This window comes from Peromyscus eremicus, chromosome X, assembly GCF_949786415.1.
Source record: "Peromyscus eremicus chromosome X, PerEre_H2_v1, whole genome shotgun sequence".
NCBI classification, from domain to species: Eukaryota; Metazoa; Chordata; class Mammalia; order Rodentia; family Cricetidae; genus Peromyscus; species Peromyscus eremicus.
Genome location: NC_081439.1, coordinates 60,303,734 through 60,328,015, shown reverse-complemented (window position 1 = coordinate 60,328,015; position 24,282 = coordinate 60,303,734). Strand labels below are relative to the sequence as shown.

The following is a 24,282-nucleotide window of genomic DNA, read 5'->3' as shown; positions in this document are numbered from 1 at the left end:
GTTGGATTACTGAGACCAGCTCGAATTTCAAACAATTCTTAACGAACGCTTTCTGGAAGATGATTCCATTTTTAAACGTACAAACCATTTTGTACCACGCCTCCCCTCCTCCCTCCTCCCTCCTCCCACAAAAGCGCAGCCTTTCACAGCTGCGCATGCGCGTTGATATTCGCTAACCGCGACGTCTTTACGCACCACGAAAGGGGCGGTGCAGCCTTTTTAGCAGACCAATAAGAAACCTCCAGATTATCCTTTCCCTATTGGCTCCCTGGAACCAATCGGAAGCGAACTGATTTTTAGCGGGCGTCTGCGGTGCGTGACGTAATGTGAGGGGTCGCCCTGCAGGGCCGAGCCGGGCCAATGGGGAGCGGCAAGGGTTCGATTCGCCCGTTCTCACGCCCCACCCTCGAACCTTGCTGGAAGAAAGTTTCACCCGGCCGCCGAGGGAGACGAGCGAACATGGCCTCGCCGAGGTGGCTCTGGTGTGTGTGTGCGACCGCGGCGGTGGCACTGCTGCTCGTTTCCAGAGTTCCCTCGGCCTCTGCCCAAAGAAAGAAGGAGGTGAGGCGGCTCCTGCCAGCTGCAGGGACTTTCTCGGCTTGGGGCTAGAGAGGGTCAGCTCACTCCTTCCCCGGGATCTGTGCTGGGCGTGACTTGGATTCCGCCTTGGGGAGGAAGTTGGCTTCACAAAAGCGGGAGCTGTAACTTCTTGTGTTGTGGGGTTTCGAATCCAAAAGCAGGCTGAAGTTGGTGACTAACTGGCTTTCAGCAGCTGGGGAATGTGCAGGTACAAGTTGTGACACTTCTGGAGTTCGGGCCGATTTGGGTGTCGGGCTGAGGAGCCCGATCTGCTACCCAGAGGGTATAATGAAAGCTTCTGTTGTCGACCATGTAGCTCCCTCAGACGTGTGTAAGAGCTGTCTTGTCTTGTCAGCCCAGGAATGGGAGAAATAGATGTGAGATGATGCCAGTTCCGTGCCGTTTATCAGCGTGCTCCGCTGTGTTCTGTGTGCTTGACAGACACGAATGACCAAACTAAGACACCCCGCGCCACCCCTTTGTAGAACAGACAGACTTTGAGATGTGGGAAACATACAATATTCCTTTTTATTTTTTGTTCTGTTTCCTTTGAAGCATTCTCCCACTGTAGCCCATGCTGGACTTGAACTCATGAAAATCCTGCGTTTGCCTTCCAGGTGTTGGGATTACAGATGTGAGCCGAGACACCCAGCTATTTTTCTTTTAGCTTTATGTTTAGCAGTCCAAACAGATGGATCTTAGCACTGTGTTTTTGAACGTTTGTGACTTAGAACCATATACTTTTAGAGCTTTCAAAGACTACTAACAATTAGTAACAATTGTTTATACCCTCTAATTTTATAGGTATGGAAAACCAACCCAAGTTTTACACAGTTAACTACTATAGTTGAAGTACACTAAAGCCCTTCATTCCGATGCTATTTCCTATGCAGTCTGCATTTTTCTTTAGTACACAAAAGTATGTGTACATTTTTGAAATGCCCGATAAACATGACGGCTGTTAAATCAGTAAATAAACTAATTTCTGTATCTGAGTATTTGAATTATTTCATAAGACTTAAAAACTAAGCTAAGCCTGGCATGGTGGCCATGCCTGTGTTCAAACCATCGTAGTGAAAGAGGAACAGGAATTCAGGGTCATCCAAGTGAGTTGGAGACTAGTCTGAGATGCATGAGACCCCATTTGAAAAAACAAAAACGAAAAACTAGCAAATGAAAACATTGAATTAGGGAAGAAAAAGAAGGAAAATAAAAAATGCAATTACCAAAGATATGATCTAGTGAGCAGCCGTTATGCTAGGCCACGAAATTGATAGGGCTTTTTTATGGTTTTGAGTGTTTGCTTCATGGATGCATGCTCACCACCTCCATAGAGGCCCAAAGAGGGTGTGGAATCCCCTGGAACTCTAGTTGAAGACAGTTGTGACCTGACATGTGGGAGCTAGGAACCAATCCTGGGTGCTGTGCAAAAGCGTCAAGAGCTCTTAACATGATTTATCTCTCTAGCCCCTGGTGTGACTTTTTTGGAGAATCCCAATCCATTCTTTTTGTTGGGCAGAAGTGTGTGGGGGGGTGTGGTATTCAAGACAATGTTTCTTTGTGTAGTCCTGGCTGTCCTGGAACTCCATAGACCAGGCTGACCTCAACTCGGAGATCCACCTGCCTCTGCCTCCCTCCCATGTGCTGGGATTAAAGGTGTGCGCCAGCACCGCCCAGGCCATTCTTTGTAGAAAACAATATGCAAAGCAATACATAATTTTGTACCCTCCAAGTCCTGTTTTTAAGCTGTATTTGTAAGTGTATGTATATGTATGGGCAAAGTGTGTTAGAACACGACAGTCTCTTAACAGCCACTGTCTCTGGGCATTTAGTGGTGTTGTAAGGGAAATGCTTTCACAATTTGCCCTCCATATTGGTATTGTTTGAATGTCCACAGTAATGACTTAACTCTTTCTCTTGAAACAAGTTTTTGGTACATATTCTAAGCTGGCCTTGAATTCCTCTGGGGTGCCAGAATCATAAAGTAAGGTTTTGCTGTGTAGCCTAGACTGGCCTTGAGCCTTAGGTCCTCCTGCCTCAGACTCCCCAGTGCTAGAATTTGAGGTGTCTGCCACTATACCTGGTGACTTGGTCTTTTTAAAGATTTACTTTTATTTTTAATTAAAAAAAAAATAAGTATATGAATGTTTACCTGGTTCCTTTGGAGGTCAGAAGAGAGCATCAGATCCCCTGGAACTGGAGTTACAGATGGTCTTGAGCCACTGTGTGGGTGCTGGGAACATAACCTGGCCCTCTACAAAAACAGCAAGTGCTCTGAACTGGCTAAACCATCTCTCTCTCTCTCTCTCTCTCTCTCTCTCTCACTTTTAAAATTTTTTATTTTTTATTTTTTTTTTTTTTTTTTTTTGAGACAGGGTTTCTCTGTATAGCTTTGCGCCTTTCCTGGAACTCACTTGGTAGTCCAGGCTGGCCTCGAACTCACAGAGATCCGCCTGGCTCTGCCTCCCGAGTGCTGAGATTAAAGGCGTGCGCCACCACTGCCCGGCTAAAATTTATTTTATGTGCACTGATGTAAAGACATCAGATCCCCTGGAACTGGAGTTACAGTCAGTTGTGAGCTGCCATATGGGTGCTGGGAATTGAACCCAGGTGCCACTTATGTGTAGGTGCCAGTGGAAACCGGAAGAAGACATTGACTTACCTGGAACTGAAGTTACAGACTGTTAGCTCATTGATGTGGGTGATGGGAATTAAGAGTCCTCTGGAAGAGCTGAGTTATCTCTCTAGTTCCTTAAATTTTGTTTATTTGTTTGTTTGTTTGGATGTGGGGGGTGTCAAGTGCCACTGGACACATGTGGAGCCAGCCTCAAACTCTTTGAGGACCTGAGGATCACCTTGAACTCCTGACCCTACTGCTTTCTCCTTACATGCTGGGATTATTACCAAGCCCAGCAGAAAAGATGAAGGGTTTGTAAACCTAGAATTTCTATTAGTGAAGTTATGTGTATTAATTTTTTATTGAACTAAAACCAGAAATGCCTTTTACAAAGTAGATTTCTTGGGCAGTGTGGGGGCAGCTAGAGAGATGGCTCAGCAGTGAAGGGCATGTGTTGGTCTTGCAGAGGACCCGGGTTCAGTACCCATGGTGGCTCACAGTCATCATTAACACCAGATCCTGAGGACTTGATGCCCTCTTCTGACTTGAGAGGACACTAGACATGTACATGGGCACGTGTATGCATGTAGACAAAACACAAACAAATCTTTAAAAAACAGAAAATTGCTTACTTTTTAAAGGAATATACTAAATTATGTATTTTTAAATGATTAATGTGGATTTTGTGTTACGTAAATTTTACCTCAATAAAATTTTTTTAAATAATCTGATTCTAACTCCCTTTTATTCATGCTCACTGTTCAGACTTTGGAAATAAATTTCATTAACTACTTATCTGGCTAACCTGTAACCCATCCTTTTTTATGTATATCAAAGGAAATTATCATAAACAGGAAATAAGCTCAACAACAAAGAAATATTGGGGAAATTGCAACTCAGTTTTTTTTTAATTCAGAAAAATGTTTTCCAAGAGTCTTTATGTCAGAAATCTATAACCAAGATACAGAAAAAAAGTTAGTATGGAGATAATGTAGCAGTATTCACTGTATATTTTTAATAACTTTTGCTACTGTGTCTATCGACCACTATGCAACAGAGTAACAAAACTGTTAACAGAAGTCAGTGTTCCAGGCTAGTGTCATAGCCCAGTGGTACAGTGCTTGCCTATCCACAAATGCTAACACGAAAAACCTGAAAACTTCTTAACCTACTTTGCAGAGTATAACAATGGCCTTTATAGCCCCAGTCTTCTGCTTCAACCAGCCTTCTATCAGCCCAGGACTTTTTTTTTTTTTTTTTAAGACAGGGTTTGTCTATGTAGCCCTAGCTGTCCTAGAACTTGCTCTGTAGATTAGGCTGACAGGCCTGTTGTTTGTTTTTTGGTTTTTCGAGACAGGGATTCTCTGTGTAACAGCCCTGGCAGTCCTGGAACTCTCTCTATAGACCAGGCTGGCCTGAAACTCACAGAGGTCGCCTGCCACTGCCTCCCAAGTGCTGGGACGAGAGGTGTGTGCCACCACAACCCAGGCAACAGACAAGTTTATTTTTTTATTTTGGGTGCTGGAGAGGTAGCTCAGTGGTGTGTAGTGCTTCTGCAGAAGACCCGAGTTCAATTCCCTAGCACGCATGTCAGGCAGCTCACAACCATCTGTAACGCCAGCTCCAGGGAATCTGGCTCCTCTGGCCTCTGTGGGCACCTGAACTCAAATGCCCATACCTAACTCACATGCACATACCTATATACAGAAGAAGCATGCACCCAAACTTTCACACACATACCTATAACACAGAAACACATAACTAAAAAGAAATCTATTCATATAAGGGTTTTGCCTGCACATACACATGTGTGACATACGTTCAGTGCCCATAGAGGCTTAAAGAGAGTGTCAGATCTGACCCTAGAGTTAGAGGCAGTTGTGAGAGCTACCATGTGGATGCTGGAAACCGAAACTGTCTCTGCAAGAACAGCAAGTGCTCTTTACTGAGTACCACCAACTGAGCTACATCCTCAGTCAAGACCTTGTTTTAAAATTTTTATTTTATTTTTGTGTGTATATTTATTTGTGTGAGTGAATGTGTACATGTGTGTAGGAGTGCCTTAAGATGCCAGAAAATGGGGTCAGTTTCCCTTGGAGATGGGGTTACAGGCATTTGTGGGCTGTCTGACTTGGGTGCTAGGCTCTGAACTCCAGTCCTTAAGCCTTCTTTCTTTTCTTTTTTTTCTTTTTCTTCTGTTTTTTATTTTTATTTATTTTTTTGGTCTTTTGAGACAAGGTTTCTCTGCGTAGTGCTGACTGTTCTGGAACTCACTCTATAGACTAGACTGGCCTTGAACTCACAGAGATCCACCTGCCTCTGCCTCCCAAGTGCTAGAATTAATGGTGTGCACCACCATCACCCAGCCTTAAGCCTTCTTTCTGTATCAGGTATGCTAAATGATCTATCTGCCTTTCCTGATCTACACTTGTGTAAATGTCTCCATATGTATGACTTTGCTGAAGGAACTTTTCCGTTTTCTCTACCATGATACCCCTATTTCCCCGAGAGTCTCTACTCCCTTTTCTGTGTGTTGGCTTAGAGTCTTGTGCCTGTGCTCATCTTGAACTCACTATATAGCCAACGTTGGCCTCCTTCTCACCAGTTAAATGTCTTACCAAATGATCTATGTGTCCCCAGTGTTTTAGTCAGGGTTACTATTGCTGTGTTAAAACACCATGACCAAAGCAACTTGGGGATGAGAAGGTTTATTCGGCTTACACTTCCATACCACAGATCATCATGAAAGGAAGTCAGGACAGGAATTCAAACAGGGCAGGATCCCAGAGTCAGGAGCTGACTTCCTTTGATGATGACCAACAATGTGGAAGTGAAATAAACCTTTTTCTCCCCCTAGTTGCTTTTGGTCTTGATGTTTTGTTGAAGCAATAGAAACCCTAACCAAGACGCAAAGTGATAGAAAATATGAAAAGGGATAGATGCAAAAAGAATATCAAAGCATGATAAAAAATGATCGTGATAATGTTTGAATGGCTGTCATCCTGATTCTTGGTTCTCAAAAAAAAGTCTTGTCAAACTGTAAAGAGGATTTGCTTTAATCCAATCATACTAAACTGTAGCAAGTTGCTGAGTCTGGTTTTCAGCAGCAGCAGATTCGGGGGTAATACCATTATTTGGCTTTTGTGAAAAGCCAAATTAAATGAGATGAGCTCAGTCCATAGATTCTCCATGGATTTTCTTTCTTTTTTTTTTGTTTTGTTTTGTTTTTCGAGACAGGGTTTCTCTGTGTAGTTTTGGAGCCTGTCCTGGAACTCACTTGGTAGCCCAGGCTGGCCTCAAACTCACAGAGATCCGCCTGCCTCTGCCTCCTGAGTGCTGCAGTTAAAGGCATGCACCACCATCTCCCAAACATGAATTACCTGCAGCTTTAATGAGACAGGCTGTGACTTGAAAAACTTTTGGATTCTGTAATGTAGTTTTGAAAACTGACACATAGAAATATCACAGATGTTAGACTGGAGAGATGCCTCAATTTTTAAGAGCACCTGTTGCTCTTTCAGAGCACCTGGATTCGGTTCCCAGCACCCACATGGTGGCTCACAACCATCTGTAACTCCAGTTCCAGGAGATCTGACACCACCTTCTGACCTCCTTGGGCACCAGGCAAACAAAGCACTCATACCCATGAAATAAAATAAAACTTGACAAATAATTTTTAAAGAAAAATACCACAGAGGCAAATCCTGTAGTTCTGTAGACAGTATCTATTACAGAAACAAAACAGTAGTGCTGCAAAAATGAGGCAGTCCTCCCCTCCCCCCAAAAAGCATCAAGAAAGAGATGGGGATGAATTTTAGCTGTGTTTAGGAAGTAGGTAAACTGAGAATGGAGCAGATGGCAAAGGGATTAAAAATGCTCTCTTCCCTGCTCACAGTCTGTCTCTTTCAGTAATTATCTGTCAATTATGTTTCCAGATCTGTTCAGTTTTAATTGAAGGACAGAGTTATAAATGTATTGCTGAAGAACAGTTAAATGAGTAGGAAAGCTAAAAATAAGATTTTTTTTAAAAAAAATGAGTAAGCCCTGATGGACTAGAACAGACAAACAATCAAGGTTTTGAAGAAAGAGGCGGGGTGGGGGGGTGGGAGAGAATATGTTTTAGAGAAATCCAGACTGGTGATGCTTCTGACATTCAAATAATTTGAATGACAGAGCTAGTTTTAGTTCTAAATGGTAATGGATTTCTGTATTCCATTACCATTGGGAGATGGTAGTGACAGAATTCATAGTGTTTAAGTTTTTTTGTTTTTTTGTTTTTTTTTTTTTTTTTGGTTTTTTCAAGACAGGGTTTGTGTGCAGCTCTGGCTGTCCTGGAACTCACTGTAGACCAGGCTGGCCTTGAACTCAAAGAGATCCACTTGCCTCTGCCCCTCGGATGCTGGGATTAAAGGCATGTGCCACCACCACTGGCTTGGTTAAGATTCAGGCTTCTTGGCTAGAACTAGTGGAGATAAATATGCCTGGGTGTGGTGGTGCATACTTGTTACAACAGGACTTGAGAGTCAGAAGGGTAGGATCTCTGTAAGCTTAAGGCCAGCCTTGTCTACATAGTAAAGTTCAAGGTTACCCAGGGCTACATAATGGAAGAGAGAAAGCTAGCTTTCTGAGAGTGAATGTCTGTAATCCTAGCACACACTTGGGAGACCAAGGCAAGAAGATCATAAGGTTAAACCATGACTTGGCTACATGGGTTGACTGCCAGATTGAGCCACAAAGGGAGACCAAGTCTCAAAACAGAAGTAAGAAAATAGAACTAAAACATTTCCATTTAAATTGAACAAGAGAGCTGGGTGGTGGTGGCTCACACAAGCCTTTAATCCCAGTGTTTAGGGAATTACTGGACAATGAAGGCTGTATGGTGAGATCTTGTCTTAAAAACAAATCTATGGGGGCTGGAGAGATGGCTCAGTGGTTGAGAGCACTAGCTGCTCTGTTCTTCTAGAGCTTCTGAGTTCAATTCCCAGCAACAACATGGTGGCTCACAACAATTTATAATAGGATCTGATGCCCTCTTCTAGTGTGCAGGTATACATGCAGACAGAGCACTCATAAATAAAATATATAAACAAATAAACCTTCTAAAATAATTCATAGAGTAATAGAGAAGACAAAAGTGTGAAAGAAGTGTCTAAGAATTATTAAGATATGGGGCTGGAGCCAGGGCGGTGGTGGCGCAGGCCTTTAATCCCAGCACTTGGGAGGCAGAGCCAGGCGGATCTCTGTGAGTTCAGGCCAGCCTGGTCTACAGAGTGAGTTCCAGGACAGCCAGGGCTGTTACACAGAGAAACCCTGTCTCAAAAAACAAAACAAAACAAAAAGATGTGGGGATGGAGGGATGGATGACTCAGGTTAAGAGCACTTACGCTTGCAGAGAACCCAGGTTAGGTTCCAAGCACCCACATGGTAGCTCCTAGCTTCTTTTGATGCCCTCTTCTGACCTCTGAGGGTATGAGGCACACACATAATACACATGCATACATGCAGACAAAACACTCATTCATACACATTTTTAAAAATCTCAAAAAGATAAAAATAATTATTAAGGTGTTGTATTTCTAGACTGGAGAGATGGCTTAGTGGCTAAGAGTGCTTCCTGCTATTTCAGAGGACTTGACTTTTGTTCCTAGCATCTACATCAGGCTGCTCATAACTGCCTGTGACTCTAGTTTCAGGGGATCCCATACTTTGTTCTGGACTCTGGACACTTGCACCACAGACACACACACACACACACACACACACACTTAAAAATAAAAAGCCTCTTTTTTTAGGCTGGGTATGGTGTACACCCTTTAATCCCAGCACTCTTGGGAGGCAGAAACAAACAAGATATCTGTGAGTTCGAGGCCAGCATGGTCTACAGAGCAAGTTCCAAGACAGGACTACACAGAGAAACCCTGTCTTGAAAAACCAAAAAAAAAAAAAAAAAAAAAAAGAAAAGAATCTCTTTTAAAATGAATGGATTTTTTTTAAAATTGTTTTTTAGTTCTCTAGATTATCACATCCTTCATCCATTCTGGGAAAATAAAGGTGTGCTTTCCTATAAGTGGTTGTAATTTTCCTATTCATTTGAACTACTTAATGCTTATTTAATTTTATGTTATACATGGAAATTTATATAACACATTATCTCTACTCATAAGAATTCGAATAAAAATTTTTTAAATTAAAAGTGGAGCATGGTGGTATCCACCTGTAATCCCAGCACCTTAGAGATGGAGGCAGAGGACCATCAGTTCAAGGCCAGCCTCAGCTACATAGTTAGTCCCAGGCCAGACTGGGATATATGAGACCCTGTTGCACCAAAACAAAACAAAATGAGAATGTAGAGCTGTGAGTCTCAAACTTCAGTGTTCCCAATCTGTGGGTCTCGACCCCTTTGGGGTCACATTATCAGATATCCTGCATATCAGCTAGTTATATTATGATTCATAACAGTATCAAAATTACAGTTATGAAATAGCAATGAAAATAATTTTGTGATTGGGGTCACCAAAACATGAGGAACTGTATTAAAGGGTTACAGCATTAGGAAGGTTGAGAACCATTGATCTGAAGAGTCATTTGGGGTGTGTGTTAGAATTCCATATTCTTGAAACTTTTCCTAGATCTACTCAGTCAAGTCTATTGGAAGATGAAATCTAGAAATCTGTATTTTTAACAGAATTAGTTGCCTGACATGTACACATTCTAAACGTTATTTTCTCTATAAAACCAAGCTAGGCTTACTTAAAGATATAGTAAAAAACGTTAGATAGTTTGCTTTTTTCTTGGTTTTTGAGACAAGGTTTCTCTGTGTAGCCCCTGGGCTGTCCTGGAACTTGTTCTGTAGATCAGGCTGGTCTCTGCCTCCCAAGTGCTAGGATTAAAGGCATGAGCCATCACCGCCTGGCTTATTTTGCCTTTTTGTTTTGTTTTGGTTTGTTTTTTTGTTTTTTGTTTTTCGAGACAGGGTTTCTCCGAGTAGTTTTGGTGCCTGTCCTATATCTCACTCTGTAGACCAGGTTGGCCTCGAACTCACAGAGATCTGCCTGCCTCTGCCTCCCAGTGCTGGGATTAAAGGCGTGCTCCCCTGCTGCCCAGCTTAATTTGGTTTTTTTTAAGATTGAATCTCACCATGTTACCTCACTGGCCTTGAAATTCTAGCTTAAGCAACTCTTCTGCCTCATACTTCCAAGTAGGTACGTTGGCACTACCACCCCCTTGTTCTAACATCCCATTCCAGGCTGTGTTCATGTAATTTTATGTAAAAGTTTAAAACTGTTTCATCTGTTGTGATATGTCTTCATTTATTTTTAGAAGGTACACTTAATTGTTCTCACTTTAAGCAGTATTTTGAAGATAATTGTATTTTATAATGTTTTAGAAAGAAACTGGGGGGCTGGTGGTGAGCTGTCTCAAACTAAAACTAAAATGACGAAAAATGAGAACCAGTGTTGTCTGAACTGAAAGGAGCTAACATGTTTAGTTGCTTTTATTTATTTATTTTTAGAATATCACTTATTCTTTGACAATCTGATTGATATATATATATATATATATATATATTCAATGTATCATATCCCCTCCTTGCTTATTTTTTAAGAAATTGCCATATGGTTTTCTCAGGTGGCTTTGTTGTGGGAGATTTGTTTGTGTTTTCACTCTGAGACCACCCATGGAGTGGACCATAGAGTTTTCTAGCCATGTCAGAGGAGATAGAAGGAAGCAGAGAGTAAGGAGAGGCTGAAAAGAAGAGGATGAAGTGATCTTTGTTCCATCCGTCCATGAATCAGTCAGGTTTATTCCCTAATATTTGATTCTTGAGCATTGTTGAATAATAAAACATTAAAAGAAGCTGAAATTATAGGCTTCATCTAGCTTCCTGTACATGATTTCAGGCTTGAGTCTGAAGCAGGTAACTAGGAAATAAGTTCATGTACTTTGGATGTATTTAATAGATTGTGGTCCTTTAACGTCTCTGAAATCTGCTACATATGACATTTAAAATGTTTAAATTTTCTTCGGTGAACCATTCCTGACAGCAACCCTTGAAGTCTCCAAAAGTATGGGGCCCCACAACGATTTCATCAGGATGATGATAATACCACTAAGCTGACAGACACCACCCAAAGATCAGCTTTGGACTACAAACTGCTTGGGACAATTTCAATGCAGTTAACTAAGATGGTCCAGCCTCATAGACTACTTACTCCAGCCAGGACTTCAGATAAGCCCTGCACTTGCCCATCACATGAAGAATGGACAACAACTAGCTCTCCCAGGACTTGACCATTATTTCAGTTTTCTCAGGGTCTCCCAAAGATGCCATCACCCACAGATGGAAGGAAGTAATTTTAAGAATGTGGCACCAAAACTCTCAAAAGGTGGGGTGGGTGGTTTCTGTTCATTCAGTGGATTATGGATGTTTGTCATCTTTTGAGGAGGGAGGTTGGTTCCAAGTTGTTATTGGTCATGATTAGGGAGAAAACTAAACAAAGGAGATGAGATTCTATGATCTTGTTCTGAAAAAAAAAAAGAAAAAGAAAAAAGAGAGCATATAGAAATGATAGGATAAAAAGGTAAATTATTGAATCTACTTTGTTTGTTTGTTTTTCCAAAACAAGGTTTCTCTGTGTAACAGCCCTGGCTGCCCTGGAACTTACTCTGTAGACCAGGCTGACCTCGAACTCACAGACTTCTGCCTGACTCAGCCTCTCAAGTGCTGGGATTAAAGGCATGCACCACCACCACCACCACTACCACCCAGCTTGAATCTACTTTCAAACTAAAAAAGCAACTACTAGTCTCAAGTATTTTACATTGTATGGGTTTTTGTATATTGATACAAATTTAAGGTTATTTTTTTCATGCTGTATATATGCTTCTACTCTTGTTTAAGATATTTTTGTATATTGATACAGATTTAAGGTTATTTTTGTTATGCTATATATATATATTCTATTCTTGTTTAGATATTATTTAATAATGTAATATAAAGTTTTAGTCCTTGAAAGCTATTTAGGATAATAAACACAGGCTAGTAGTTAGTCATCTATAACAATCAAACTTATAGTCATGTTAGTTATTTTTTTAAGGTCAGAGATGTATGTAAATAGATAGTCTTCAAACACTCCAGAGACCTACAGAATATGGCATTTAAAATATTTTAATAACATAAGGCTTTTCATGACAGTGAGACACGTCTGCTTCTGGCAGCACCAGTTTACTTTAAAAAAGGATGATAGGCATCAATAAACCTCCATATGGAGTTTGCTCAATGTGGCAAAGCTAGCCATTTGGGCAAGAAACTGCCCTTGCCTTGACTGCTGACAGTATGCTGTCCAAACTGGACAAGCAGGACACAAAAGAAGGTGACTGCCGAACTTGCCAAGACATGGTAGGACAGTCCTTCAGAATTTCCTGCTTTACACAAAATTGTCAGATATTCTAGGCCTGTAGGCCAAAGATGGATGCCCCAATGTTGCAGGGGAACTTTGGGGTGACTGTCCAGGCAGCCAGATGTCTCTGTTCTCTCTATAGTTTTGGAAGTTGCTTGCTCTGCAATTCCTTCTCAAGTCCTTGATGGGGTGAAAGATTAGATAGTTATAGTTACAGTTTTCCTTCGTTATGATAGAAAGTAAATTAGATACAAAACTTTGGACTCAGCAAGATAGGATAGATAATGAAGTATTTTCTCTGAATTTTCCAAATACTAATGGACTGGACATTGTGAATGTATTTCTTACTTGATAGTTGTTGTTATTTAATATAGTTTCATTTTGTTAAAACTAATACTTTTGTTTTTGTTTTTGGAGACAGGGTTTCTCTGTGTAGCTTTGCGCCTTTCCTGGAACTCACTTTGGAGACCAGGCTGGCCTCGAACTCACAGAGATCCGCCTGCCTCTGCCTTCTGAGTACTGGGATTAAAGGCGTGCGCCACCACCGCCCGGCTTACTTTTTGTTTTTATTGTATATAGTTTCACTATGTTGGAGTTAAAATCCTTTCCTTTTTATTTAGAGAAAAGGGGGGAAATGTTGTGGGAGATTTGTTTTTTTTTTTTTTTTTTCACTCCAAGACTACCCATGGAGTGGACCATAGAGTTTTCTGGCCAACTCAGAGGAGATAGAACATGCAGAGAATAAAGAGAGGCTAAAGAGATGCTTGGTCTTTTTGATTGGAAAGGTGGAGAAGAGGATGAAGTGATCTTTGCTCCATCACTCCATGAATCAATCAGGTTTATCCCCTAATATTTGACTCCCAAGCTTTATTGAATAATGAAACATTAAAAGAAGCTGCAATAGGCCTTATCATAGTACCTTCTCTACCAGCAGTGTATGAAAGACCTTCTTCCACATCCTCTCCAGGATTCACTGTCGTTATTGTATTTTAGTAAAGAGTATATAGTGGTATTAGTTCTCTTTTGTTTTTATATAGCCCAGAGTGGCCTCCAAAGGTGGCTTTGAACACCTGATCCTCCTACTTCTACCTTTCAAGTGTTGGAATTATAAGCATGCACCACCATACCTAATTTATGTAGTGTCGGGGAGAGAACCCAGGGCCTTGTGCATGCTGGGAAAACACCCTACCATCTGACCTAAATTCCCAGTGCCTAAGTAAAGTGTTTTAGAGTTTCATATCTTTGCGGTTTTCATTTATGCAAGCATAATTTGTTGAAAATGCTATTCTCTGGATTTGCAGAGTAGTTCATACTTGTAATCCTAAAACTCAGGAGACTGAGGCAGAGGAATCATCTCAAGTTTGAGGCCAGTCTGGACTATATGAGACCCTGTTTCAAAAACCTCCAGGACAGCCAGAGCTGTTACACAGAGAAACTCTGTTTCGGGGAGGAAAAAAACCCACAAAATATATACCAGAGTTCAGTTCAACATTCTTTGGAATCTTTGAGAAACTAAAGGTTTTATGATTTTATATTATTTTATGTATTACTAATAGTAAGTAATGTACTTTAAAGTATAATGTTTGCTTAAATATTTTGGTGTTTTTAAGATGGTGTCTCCTGTAAACCAAGTTGGCCTGGAACTCTTTGTAGGTGAGGCTGACCTTGAACTCTTGATCCTCTTTCTCCTGTACCACCACCTTCAGCTTAAATCTTATAAAATACTAAACTTTAAGGATAATTTTTAAGAAAGAATATTTGAGTCAGTTGTGATGGCTTAGCATGTAATCTTGGTACTCAGGTGGCTAAGGCATGAGAATTTTGAGTTTCTGGCCCATCTGAGCTGCCAGATGAGACCTTATCTCAAAAGAAAAAAAGTATCAGGTACAGCTCCTAAAATTTTTTTTGTAGGGTTTCTCTGTGTAGTTTTGGTGTCTGTCCTGGATCTTGCTCTGTAGACCAAGTTGGCCTCGAACTTATGGAGATCCACCTGACTCTGCCTCCCGAGTGCTGGGAAGGTGTGTGCCACCACCACTTGGCTATATTTTCTTTTTTAAAAAGATTAATTAGTTTATTTTTATTTCTATGTTTCTGTATCTGCATGAGTTCATATGTTCATCACATGTGTGCAGACATCTAAAGAGGCCAGAGGGCATTGGAGTCCCAGGAAGTTGTGAGCCACCATTCCATCCCCTGGGATTCATATATTCTGTATACCTCTGCTTGGTGGGCTTGATTTAAGAAAGTTACTTTGCAAGCTAGTGGTGAATGCCTTTAATCCCAGCACTTGGAAGGCAGAGGCAGATCTCTGTGAGTTCAAGACCAGCCTGGTCTACATAGTGAGTTCCAGGACAGCCAAGGCTGTTATACAGAGAAACCCTGTCTCAAACTGCCCCCCCCACACACAAAGGAAGTTGCTTTGCTAAAGTAACTTGTTAACATGTATTTACTTATTTCATTGTGCAAGTTTGCATGCACCACAGCACATGTGTGGAGGTCAGAGGACAAGTTCTAATTGGTTCTCTCCTTTTACCTTAGATTCCTGGGATTCGGTGTTATTGTATTTTTTGCTGCTGCTGCTGCTGCTGCAGACTCCCCCATCCCAAACACTTCTTTCTGAAACAAGGTTTCTCACTACTGTAGACAGATCTGGCCTCGAACTCACAGAGTCACCTGCCTCTGCTCTCAAAGTGCTAAGAATAAATAAATAAAGGAGTGTGCCCAGATGTTTATTTTTTTGTTTTGTTGTTGTTTTTTAGATACTGTTTTGGTAGGAATTGTAGGCTGGCCTCAAACTCATGAACTTGCCTTTACCTCCTGAGTGCTGGGATAATAGGCATATGTCACCACACCTCTTTGTGGGTTTTTTTTTGTTATTGTTATTCTTGATATTTGAGGTTGGCGTCTTACTGTGTTGCCCAACATGGTGTTGGGCTGTTGGGCTCAGGAGATCCTCTTATTTTAACTTTCTGGGTAGCTGCAATTATAAACAAGACCTACTAAACCCTGCTAAACCCAACTCTAAATGCCAAGTTGAGTATATTCACAAAATGCCATTTTGTCTTTTGTAGATGGTGTTGTCTGAGAAGGTTAGTCAGCTGATGGAATGGACCAACAAAAGACCTGTCATAAGAATGAATGGAGACAAGTTCCGTCGCCTTGTTAAAGCTCCACCAAGAAATTACTCTGTTATTGTCATGTTCACTGCTCTCCAACTTCATAGGCAGTGTGTCGTGTGCAAGTATGATCTTTCATCTCCACTTTGAAATTTAATAACTTTTTGGTTTTTAACTATTTTTCTATCTCAGAAGAATCAAATTTGTGCAGTGAGTTTGTTAATAAAGTGTATACCTTACTCAAAGGGTAAATAATAACAGACAATACTACTGTTTTTTTTAAAGATTTATTTTTTATGTATTTTATGTATATGAGTGTTCTGTCTTCAGAAAGAAAGAAAGAAAGAAAGAAAGAAAGAAAGAAAGAAAGAGGAAAGAAAAAAAGAAAGAAAGAAAGAAAGAAAGGAAGGAAGGAAGGAAGGAAGGAAGGAAGGAAGGAAGGAAGGAAGGAAGGAAGAAAGGCAGGCAGGCTGGGCAGTGGTGGCGCACGCCTTTAATCCCAGCACTCGGGAGGCAGAGCCAGGTGGATCTCTGTGAGTTCGAGGCCAGCCTGGTCTACAGAGCGAGATCCAGGACAGGCACCAAAGCTACACAGAGAAGAGAGAGAGAGAGAGAGAGAGAGAGAGAGAGAGAGAGAGAGAGAGAGAGAGAGAGAGAGATTGATTCATGTAACAGCTTCAACAGTCAGAACAATGAGACAAATTACTTACAGAATAAGGGTAGCTGGGCAGCTGGGCATGGTGGAACACATCTGTAGTCCTAGCACTTGGGAAACTGAGAAAGGAAGATACTCTACTTACTAGGCCAGTCAGAGTTATATAGCAAGACTACATCTAAAAAAATAGTGGGTAGTTTCAGGGACTGCCTTAGCCAAGTGATCAAAGTTAATATTACCAGTAGCACAGTAACAAACATCATGTGTTTTGTTTTTTTTTATATTTATTTATTCATTCATTCATTCATTTATTAATTATAGAGTGTTCTGTCTGCACGTTTGTCTGCAGGCCAGAAGAGGGCACCAGATCTCATTACAGATGGTTGTGAGCCATCATGTGGTTGCTGGGAATTGAACTCAGGACCTCTAGAAGAGCAGCCAGTGCTCTTAATTGCTGAACCATCCCTCTAGCCCCCAGTACTACTGTTTTATAATCAGTCTTGGTTGTGCATATTGGTAGTGGAGAAAGAATAAAATGTTGTAGCTATCATGAATTATTTAAAAATCAAAGAACTACCATTTGAATTGATAACCAATTTCTATGCTAGTTGCATTGACATAATTTTTTTATTGCGTATGTGTACACACGTGTGGATGAGTACCTTCATACCACTGTGCACATGTGGAGACAAGAGAACAACTTTCAGAAGTCAATTCTGTCTCTCCACCATAGATTCCGGGGATAAAACACAAATCAACAAGCTTACATGGCAAGTACTTCCACCCACTGAGTATCTCCCGGCCCCATGTTATGAGTACTTTCAGGCTGAGGATCTAGCTCAGGATATCAGGGTAGAACACTTGCTTAGCATTAGAAGTCCTGGGTTCAGCCCCCAGTACTCCAAAAGAAAGGGTTTATAAGTGCTTTCAATTTCACAGTTTTTTTTCCTTTTGGGATTTTATTTTATTTCTGACACTCAGAAAGATTTGCTTTTTTTCAGTTGAAGAATGTTTGGGATACTGAACAAGATATACAAAATGTAGCTAGAGAATAGATTTGTGCATGTCAAATTGAAATAGGCTCTAGGTTTAATCTCCAGCACTGAAATACATACACAACAGAAGAGGAGGGAGTTAAAAGTTGATCACAGATGGAAAAAATGTTTTCTAGTTGGGCAGTGGTGGCACACCCCTTTAATTCTAGCACTTGGGAGGCAGAGGCAGGTGAATCCAGGCCATCCTGGTTTACAGAGTGAGTTCCAGGACAGCCAGAGCTGTTACCCAGAGAAACCCTGTCTTGAAAAAAAAATATTTTTCTAGCAGAATAAGAATTAAAAAATAGAACAGCAACACTAGAACCCCAAAACTTTCTTTGATAAATAGTTATGTTTATGTGTTTATGTTACTTAACCCCAAAGGATTGAAAAGGTAAGATAAAGATATATATGGGAAAAACATATAAACAAACAGATCTTTAAAATGAAAACATAAAAGGAAAATTCAAGGATTACTCAAGGCTTCAGATCATCTCAACTTCCTAGATTTTTCTTGTCACTTACCAGAGTAATTCATCTGATTGTATTTTTACTTACCAAATAACATATGTGCTTCAGAGTGTGTGTGAGGGTTTGTACTTGTGTTCATATGTGTGCACCGGAGTGTAGAGGCCAGAGTGTTTGGTGTCATCTTCACAAGTGCTGTCTACCTCCTTTGAAGCAGGGTCTCTCCTTTGGAGCACACTGGTTAGGCTGGGCTAGCTAACCAGCCAGCCCAAGGGATCCACTTGTCTCTGCTTCCCAAGTACTGCAGTTACAAGAACACACCACCACTCTTGCTTTTTAAACATGGCTTCTGGGAAATGAACTCATGTCCTTATACTTTCAAGGCTAGCACTTTACTGACTGAGTCATCTCGTCAGACTCCAGATTGTATTTAATCTTTAAGATTGTAGACAGGGTCTCGCTGTGGAGCCCTGGCTGTCCCGAAACCTGCTGTAACAGCAGGCAGGCTTTTAACGTTAGCAGTCCTCCCATTGTTGCCTTCTGAGCCCTGATATTACAGGCCCGTGCCAATGGGTCTGTCTGGCTACATGCTTTAGATTTTTTAGACAGGCTGTTAGATCTTTGCTTGATGATTTAGAGTCTCAAAATTGTGACAGTTTGGATCAGTGTTAGATTCCTGCCTAGAATGTGTGGGACCCTGGATTCCATCTTCAGCACCAAAACCAAAAAAATATGTGGATACTGTGTATGGTCATATATGCCCATAATCCTTCCTGCTGAGTTGTCTGAAACAGAAGGAGCATTTGAGACCAGTAGTGTGAGTCCAGGTTGAGCAACTTAGCAAGACCCTGTTTTCAAAACAAAAAACAGAAGTGAAAGCAGCACATCGCCTGGAGAGAGAACACAGCTGGTAGAGCCCATTATTGCTCTTGCAGAGGACCCAGGTTCAGTTCCAGGAACCCATATTGTGCAGCTCATAACCTGCCTGTAACTCCAGGTTCAGGTGGATCTGATGTCTCTGGGCTCAGTGGGCATTGGCACCCCCACACAGACACACATACATATAAATGAATCCTTTAGTCCCAGGACAGCCAGAGCTATACAAAGAAACCCTGTCTCGAGAAAAAAAAAACACTAAAGGGGAAAGCCCCCACAACTTATAGAGGAAATTAGCTAGATTTGTTTTTCAGTGACTACCAAAAATGTTTTACAGCCTGGCTGTGGTGGTGCACGCCTTTAATCCCAGCACTCGGAAGACAGAAACAGGCAAATCTCTGTAAGTTCAAGGCCAGCCTGGTCTACAGAATGAGTTCCAGAATAGCCAGGACTACATAGTAAGACCCCATCTTGAAAAGAAATTTTTTTTTAAGATTTATTTAGTATTATGTATACTGTGTTCTGCCTGCATGTATGCCTGCATGCCAGAAGAGGGCGCCAGTTCTCATTACAGATGGTTGGGAGCCACCATGTGGTTGCTAGGACTTTAACTCAGAACCTCTGTAAAAACAGCCAGTGCTCTTCTTAACTGCTGAGCCATCTCTCCAGCCCAAAAAGAAATTTTTTAAAAATTGTTTTGGGGGCTGGAGAGATGGCTTAGTAGTTCAATTCCCAGTACCACATGTCAGCTCATAACTGTCTGTAACTCCAGTTCCAAAGGGATCTAATACTCTCACACAGAATATATACAGGCAAAACACCAGTGCACATCAAATAAATAAATGAACCTAAAAAAAGGAAAAGATTATTTTGGGATTCAAAAATAAACCATATAAAGGTATATAGCATGAAATGTAATTACTAATTTCTAATGAGATCTCCAACACTTAGATATAAGGCTCCTTTTATACGTAGACAAAGTGTGTTCTAACCTTATCAACTATACCTGACTTACTTGCCAATGACTTTTTTTTTTTTTTCCGAGACAGGGTTTCTAACTGTGTAACAGTCCTGGCTGTCCTGGATCTCAATCTGTAGATCAGGCTGACCTTGAACTCAGAGATCTGCCTGCCTCTGCCTCTGAGTTCTGGGATTAAAGGCGTGTGCTGCTACCACCACCTGGCTTGCCAATAATTTTTAATATTTCTTTCACTAAAAATTGCCATTATGCTTGGCAGTTGTGGAGCATGCCTTTAATCCCAGGACTCAGGAGGCAGAGGCAGGTGAATTTTTGGGTTTGAGGCCAGCCTGGTCTACAGAGTGAGTTCCAGGACAGCAAGGGCTACACAGTGAAACCCTGTCTTGAAAAAACAACAAAAATTGCTATTACTTAATTAGGTTTTGTTTTACTGCTGATAAGCTGAGTTGGTTTTTAAATTGTTTCATATATTTTTTTTGTTTTATTCCCCATCAATCTGATTCTATTCAGGCAAGCTGATGAAGAATTCCAGATTCTGGCAAACTCTTGGCGATACTCCAGTGCATTTACCAACAGGATATTTTTTGCCATGGTGGATTTTGATGAAGGTTCTGATGTATTTCAAATGGTAAGATGTTTGGTTTCTTCTTTTATACAGGAATAAAGTATGGATAAAGCAAAAACCAGTTTGGTGATTACAAGAAATTAAATAGTGGGGCTGGAGGGATGGCTACTTAGTTAAGAGCACTTGTTCCTCTTGCAGAGGACCTGGGTTTGGTTTCCAGAACCCACATGGCAGTTCAAAACCATCCGTAACTCCAGTTCCAGCAGATCTGATAACCTATTCTCTATGGACACCAGGCATGCATGTAGTACACATTCATACATGCAAGCAAAACACTCAAACACGTAGAATAAATAAATCTAAAAATATTGTTAAGTTAAATAGGAATACTTTAATGTAAAAGGAAGAGTAGTTAGTGAATTAAAAGCAAAATTTGACTAATCAAAAGTAGTAACCAATGCCAACCTACTAAGTAAAATAGGCAGTAAGCAAGTAACATCCACACGCTTTTAAGTTTGTTGTTATGTGGCATGGTCTGTGTAACATAGGCTGGATACAAACTTCCAATCCTTCCTCCTCCATCTCCCAAGTGTTGGGACTGTAGGTGTTCATTGCCCTACCTAACAACTTGCACACATACACACACACACACTCACACACACTTTGTGTGTAAAGCAGAGAGGAATTTGTTCCATGTGGGAAGAAGAGATAATTAGTGACACCCCCTACTGGTACTAGTGGAAACAGAAGAATTGATTGGGGCACAGGGAAAGAAGTGTATGGAATTAAACAGCCAGGTCAGGGTGTCATCTGATCATTGTCTCAGTTCTGCTTCATCAAGATGGTCAATCCAAGACCGTCTCTGCCACCGAGTGCAGCCTTGTCTTCCAGATAATTACCTTATTTGGCAGAAGGGTGTTCTTGTCCTTCAAGGATTTGTTTTTCAGGGAATTCCACTTATACATATTTTTATTGTAAATATTATAAAGAACAAGCCAGAGACAGTAACTTGTGTCTCTACTCCTAGCAGTTGGGAGGTGGCTGTCCTGGAACTCACTATGTAAACCAGACTGATCTTAAAACTCACAAAGATCTACCTGCCTCTGCCTCCCCAGTGCTGGGGTTACAGGTGTTTGACCCCATGTCTGGTGTTTTATTTCAAAACAGGGTCTCACTAAGTTGTTCAAGCTTGTCTTGAACTCAGTTTATTGCTCAAACAGTCCTTAACCTGAACTCTTCCCTTTTAGTAACATGAGGTTGTTATAGCTGTATAAATAATTTTAGGTGTCATGAATGTATACTTAATTTTTTTTTGTTTGTTTTTCGAGACAGGGTTTCTCTGTGTAGCTTTGAGCCTTTCCTGGAACTCTCTTTGGAGACCAGGCTGGCCTCAAACTCACAGAGATCCGCCTGGCTCTGCCTCCCGAGTGCTGGGATTAAAGGCGTGCGCCACCACCACCCGGCTAATTTTTTAATAGAATCTCTGAACAATCTAAAATAACTGGTATGGGAAATTTCCTGTTCAAGTTGAGAAAATTGTATGTTACCTAGAAATTTCTATGTAGATAATAAAGTGTAATTGTTACAGTCACAGGTAGCCTTGTGTTTGAAAGCCTGCTCCACAACAAATTTCAACTATATGATCATGATCTTCATATATGTGAAAATCCTAAATTTCTACCAGGCATAGTGGTACATGTTTTTAATCCTAGCACTCAGGAAGCAGAGACAGGATTATTGCAAGTTCAAGGCCAGCCTGGATGACACAGCAAAACCCTGTCTGAAAAAAGGTCTAAATTTTAAGATTATTATTTGCCATCAAGATTATTTTCTTGGTAACTTATGTTTCCATGGCTACTCTTTATTTAGCTAAACATGAATTCCGCTCCAACTTTCATCAACTTTCCTCCAAAAGGGAAACCCAAAAGGGCCGATACATATGAGTTGCAGGTACGAGGGTTTTCAGCTGAGCAGATTGCCCGGTGGATCGCTGACAGAACGGATGTCAATGTAAGTTTCTCTCCTTTACAAAAAAGCTTTTTTACTGTCTTTGAATCTAAACAGGGGATCATAGCTGGGTTTGTCTTCCTGTCACTGAGATGGAGTAATTTGACGGTTCTTTCATAAGTAGGATTTGACAGCATCGTCTTGATAAAGAGTAAAATTATAAAATACCTTGTCTTAGTCTGTTGAGTTCAGACTAGAAACCATTTTCCTGACCTTAAGTGTGTGTAGTTGGCAAACATTTCTTAATCTAAAAGATATTGTGTCTTGATTAACTGAAATAATACTATGCCTATAACATGTTTCTAGGATATAGTTTAGACTGCTTGATTGGAGTAAAATGGTAAAAAAAAAAATAGTATTTTTACCTGAAAATACATTTTTGAGTGCTTTCATTTCATTATTATTAATAGAAAATAAATTTTATATTTTAGAATGTTTTTCTCTCTCCTTTTAATTAGATTAGAGTAATTAGACCTCCAAATTATGCTGGACCCCTAATGCTGGGATTGCTTCTGGCTGTTATTGGTGGACTTGTGTATCTGCGAAGAAGCAATATGGAATTCCTCTTTAATAAAACTGGATGGGCTTTTGCAGCTTTGGTAAGTGAACTGAAGAAGAAAAATTGATTGAAAAAGAACCTAATCTATATTCTGCACCTTTTTCTTTTTCTTTCTTATTTTGTGTGTAGGCCACAGATTGACATTGGGTATCATCCTCAGTCACTTCTTCAACTTACTTTTTTTTTGAGATGGGGGTCTCTCTGAACCCGGAGTTCACCAATGATCCCCAGAGATCCTCCTGTCCCCATATCCGTAATGCTGAGTTACAAGCACATATACTGCAACCAGAATTTTTTCTTGGGTTCTATTAGCTTTCATCTATGTGAAAAATAGCTTTTTGTAGTGTGTGTGTGTGTGTGTGTGTGTGTGTACACAAATATGTTTGTGTACATACATACGACTGCACATGCATAGGCCAGAGGAGGATGACCAGAGTCATTCTCTATTCTCTGCCTTTCTTAAAATCCCCCTGAGACAGGGTTTCTCTATGTATCCCTGGCTTTCGTGAAACTCACTCTGTAGACCAGGCTGGCTTATTTTGGCTCTTTTGGGGGCCCTTCATTCAGCTCTCAAATCACACACGGAGAGACTTACTATTACTTATAAACACTCAGCCTTGTCTTGGCTTGTTGCTATCCAGTTTTCTTAACTTTAAATTAGCCCATCTACCGTTTGCTTCTGGCCTTTTCCCATTCTCTTACTTCTGCAAATCTTGCTCTTACTCCATTACTTGTTGTGTAGCTGGGTGGCTGGCTACTTTTTTTCTTTTCCCTCTATTTATTCTCTCTGCCTGCCAGCCCCACCTATCTGTTCTCCTGCCTTGCTAGTGACCATTCAGCTCTTAAACCATCAGGTGTTTAGATGGGCACAGTAACACAGCTTCATGCAACAAATGCAACATAAACAAAAGTAACACACCTTAAAATAATATTCTGGGGGCTGGAGAGATGGCTCAGAGGTTAAGAGCACTGACTGCTCTTCCAGAGGTCCTGAGTTCAATTCCCAGCAACCACATGGTGGCTCACAACCATCTGTAATGAGATCTGACACCCTCTCCTGTATACATAATAAATAAATAAATCTTTAATAAAAAAAAAATAATAATATTCTGGGCTGGAGAGATGGCTCAGTGGTTAAGAGCACCGACTGCTCTTCCAGAGGTCCTGAGTTCAATTCCCAGCAACCACATGGTGGCTCACATCATTTGTAATGAGATCGTGTGCCCTCTTCTGGCTGCAGGCACACATGCAGGCAGAATACTGTATACATAATAAATAAATAAATCTTTTTAAAAAATCATTCATTAATCAAGAAAATGCCGTATAGATTTTGAAAAAAAAGAAAGAAAGAAAGAAAATAATATTCTCCAACAGGCCTTGAACTCACAGAGATCTGCCTGCTTCTGCCTCCCGAGTGCTGAGATTA

At 40.8% G+C, this 24,282-nt stretch overlaps 1 protein-coding gene across 1 annotated transcript in view; it reads left to right on the top strand.

Annotated features, from left to right (window-relative positions):
* The first annotated feature begins 360 nt into the window (after nucleotides 1-360).
* The window catches only part of Magt1 (magnesium transporter 1), a 38,717-nt gene continuing 14,795 nt past the window's right edge, over nucleotides 361-24,282 (top strand). Inside the window, exons 1-5 of the mRNA XM_059251053.1 lie at nucleotides 361-561; nucleotides 15,669-15,838; nucleotides 20,236-20,353; nucleotides 22,160-22,300; nucleotides 22,756-22,896. Of these exons, the coding sequence (XP_059107036.1) occupies nucleotides 361-561; nucleotides 15,669-15,838; nucleotides 20,236-20,353; nucleotides 22,160-22,300; nucleotides 22,756-22,896 (771 nt within the window). The remainder of the gene's footprint in view (nucleotides 562-15,668; nucleotides 15,839-20,235; nucleotides 20,354-22,159; nucleotides 22,301-22,755; nucleotides 22,897-24,282) is intronic.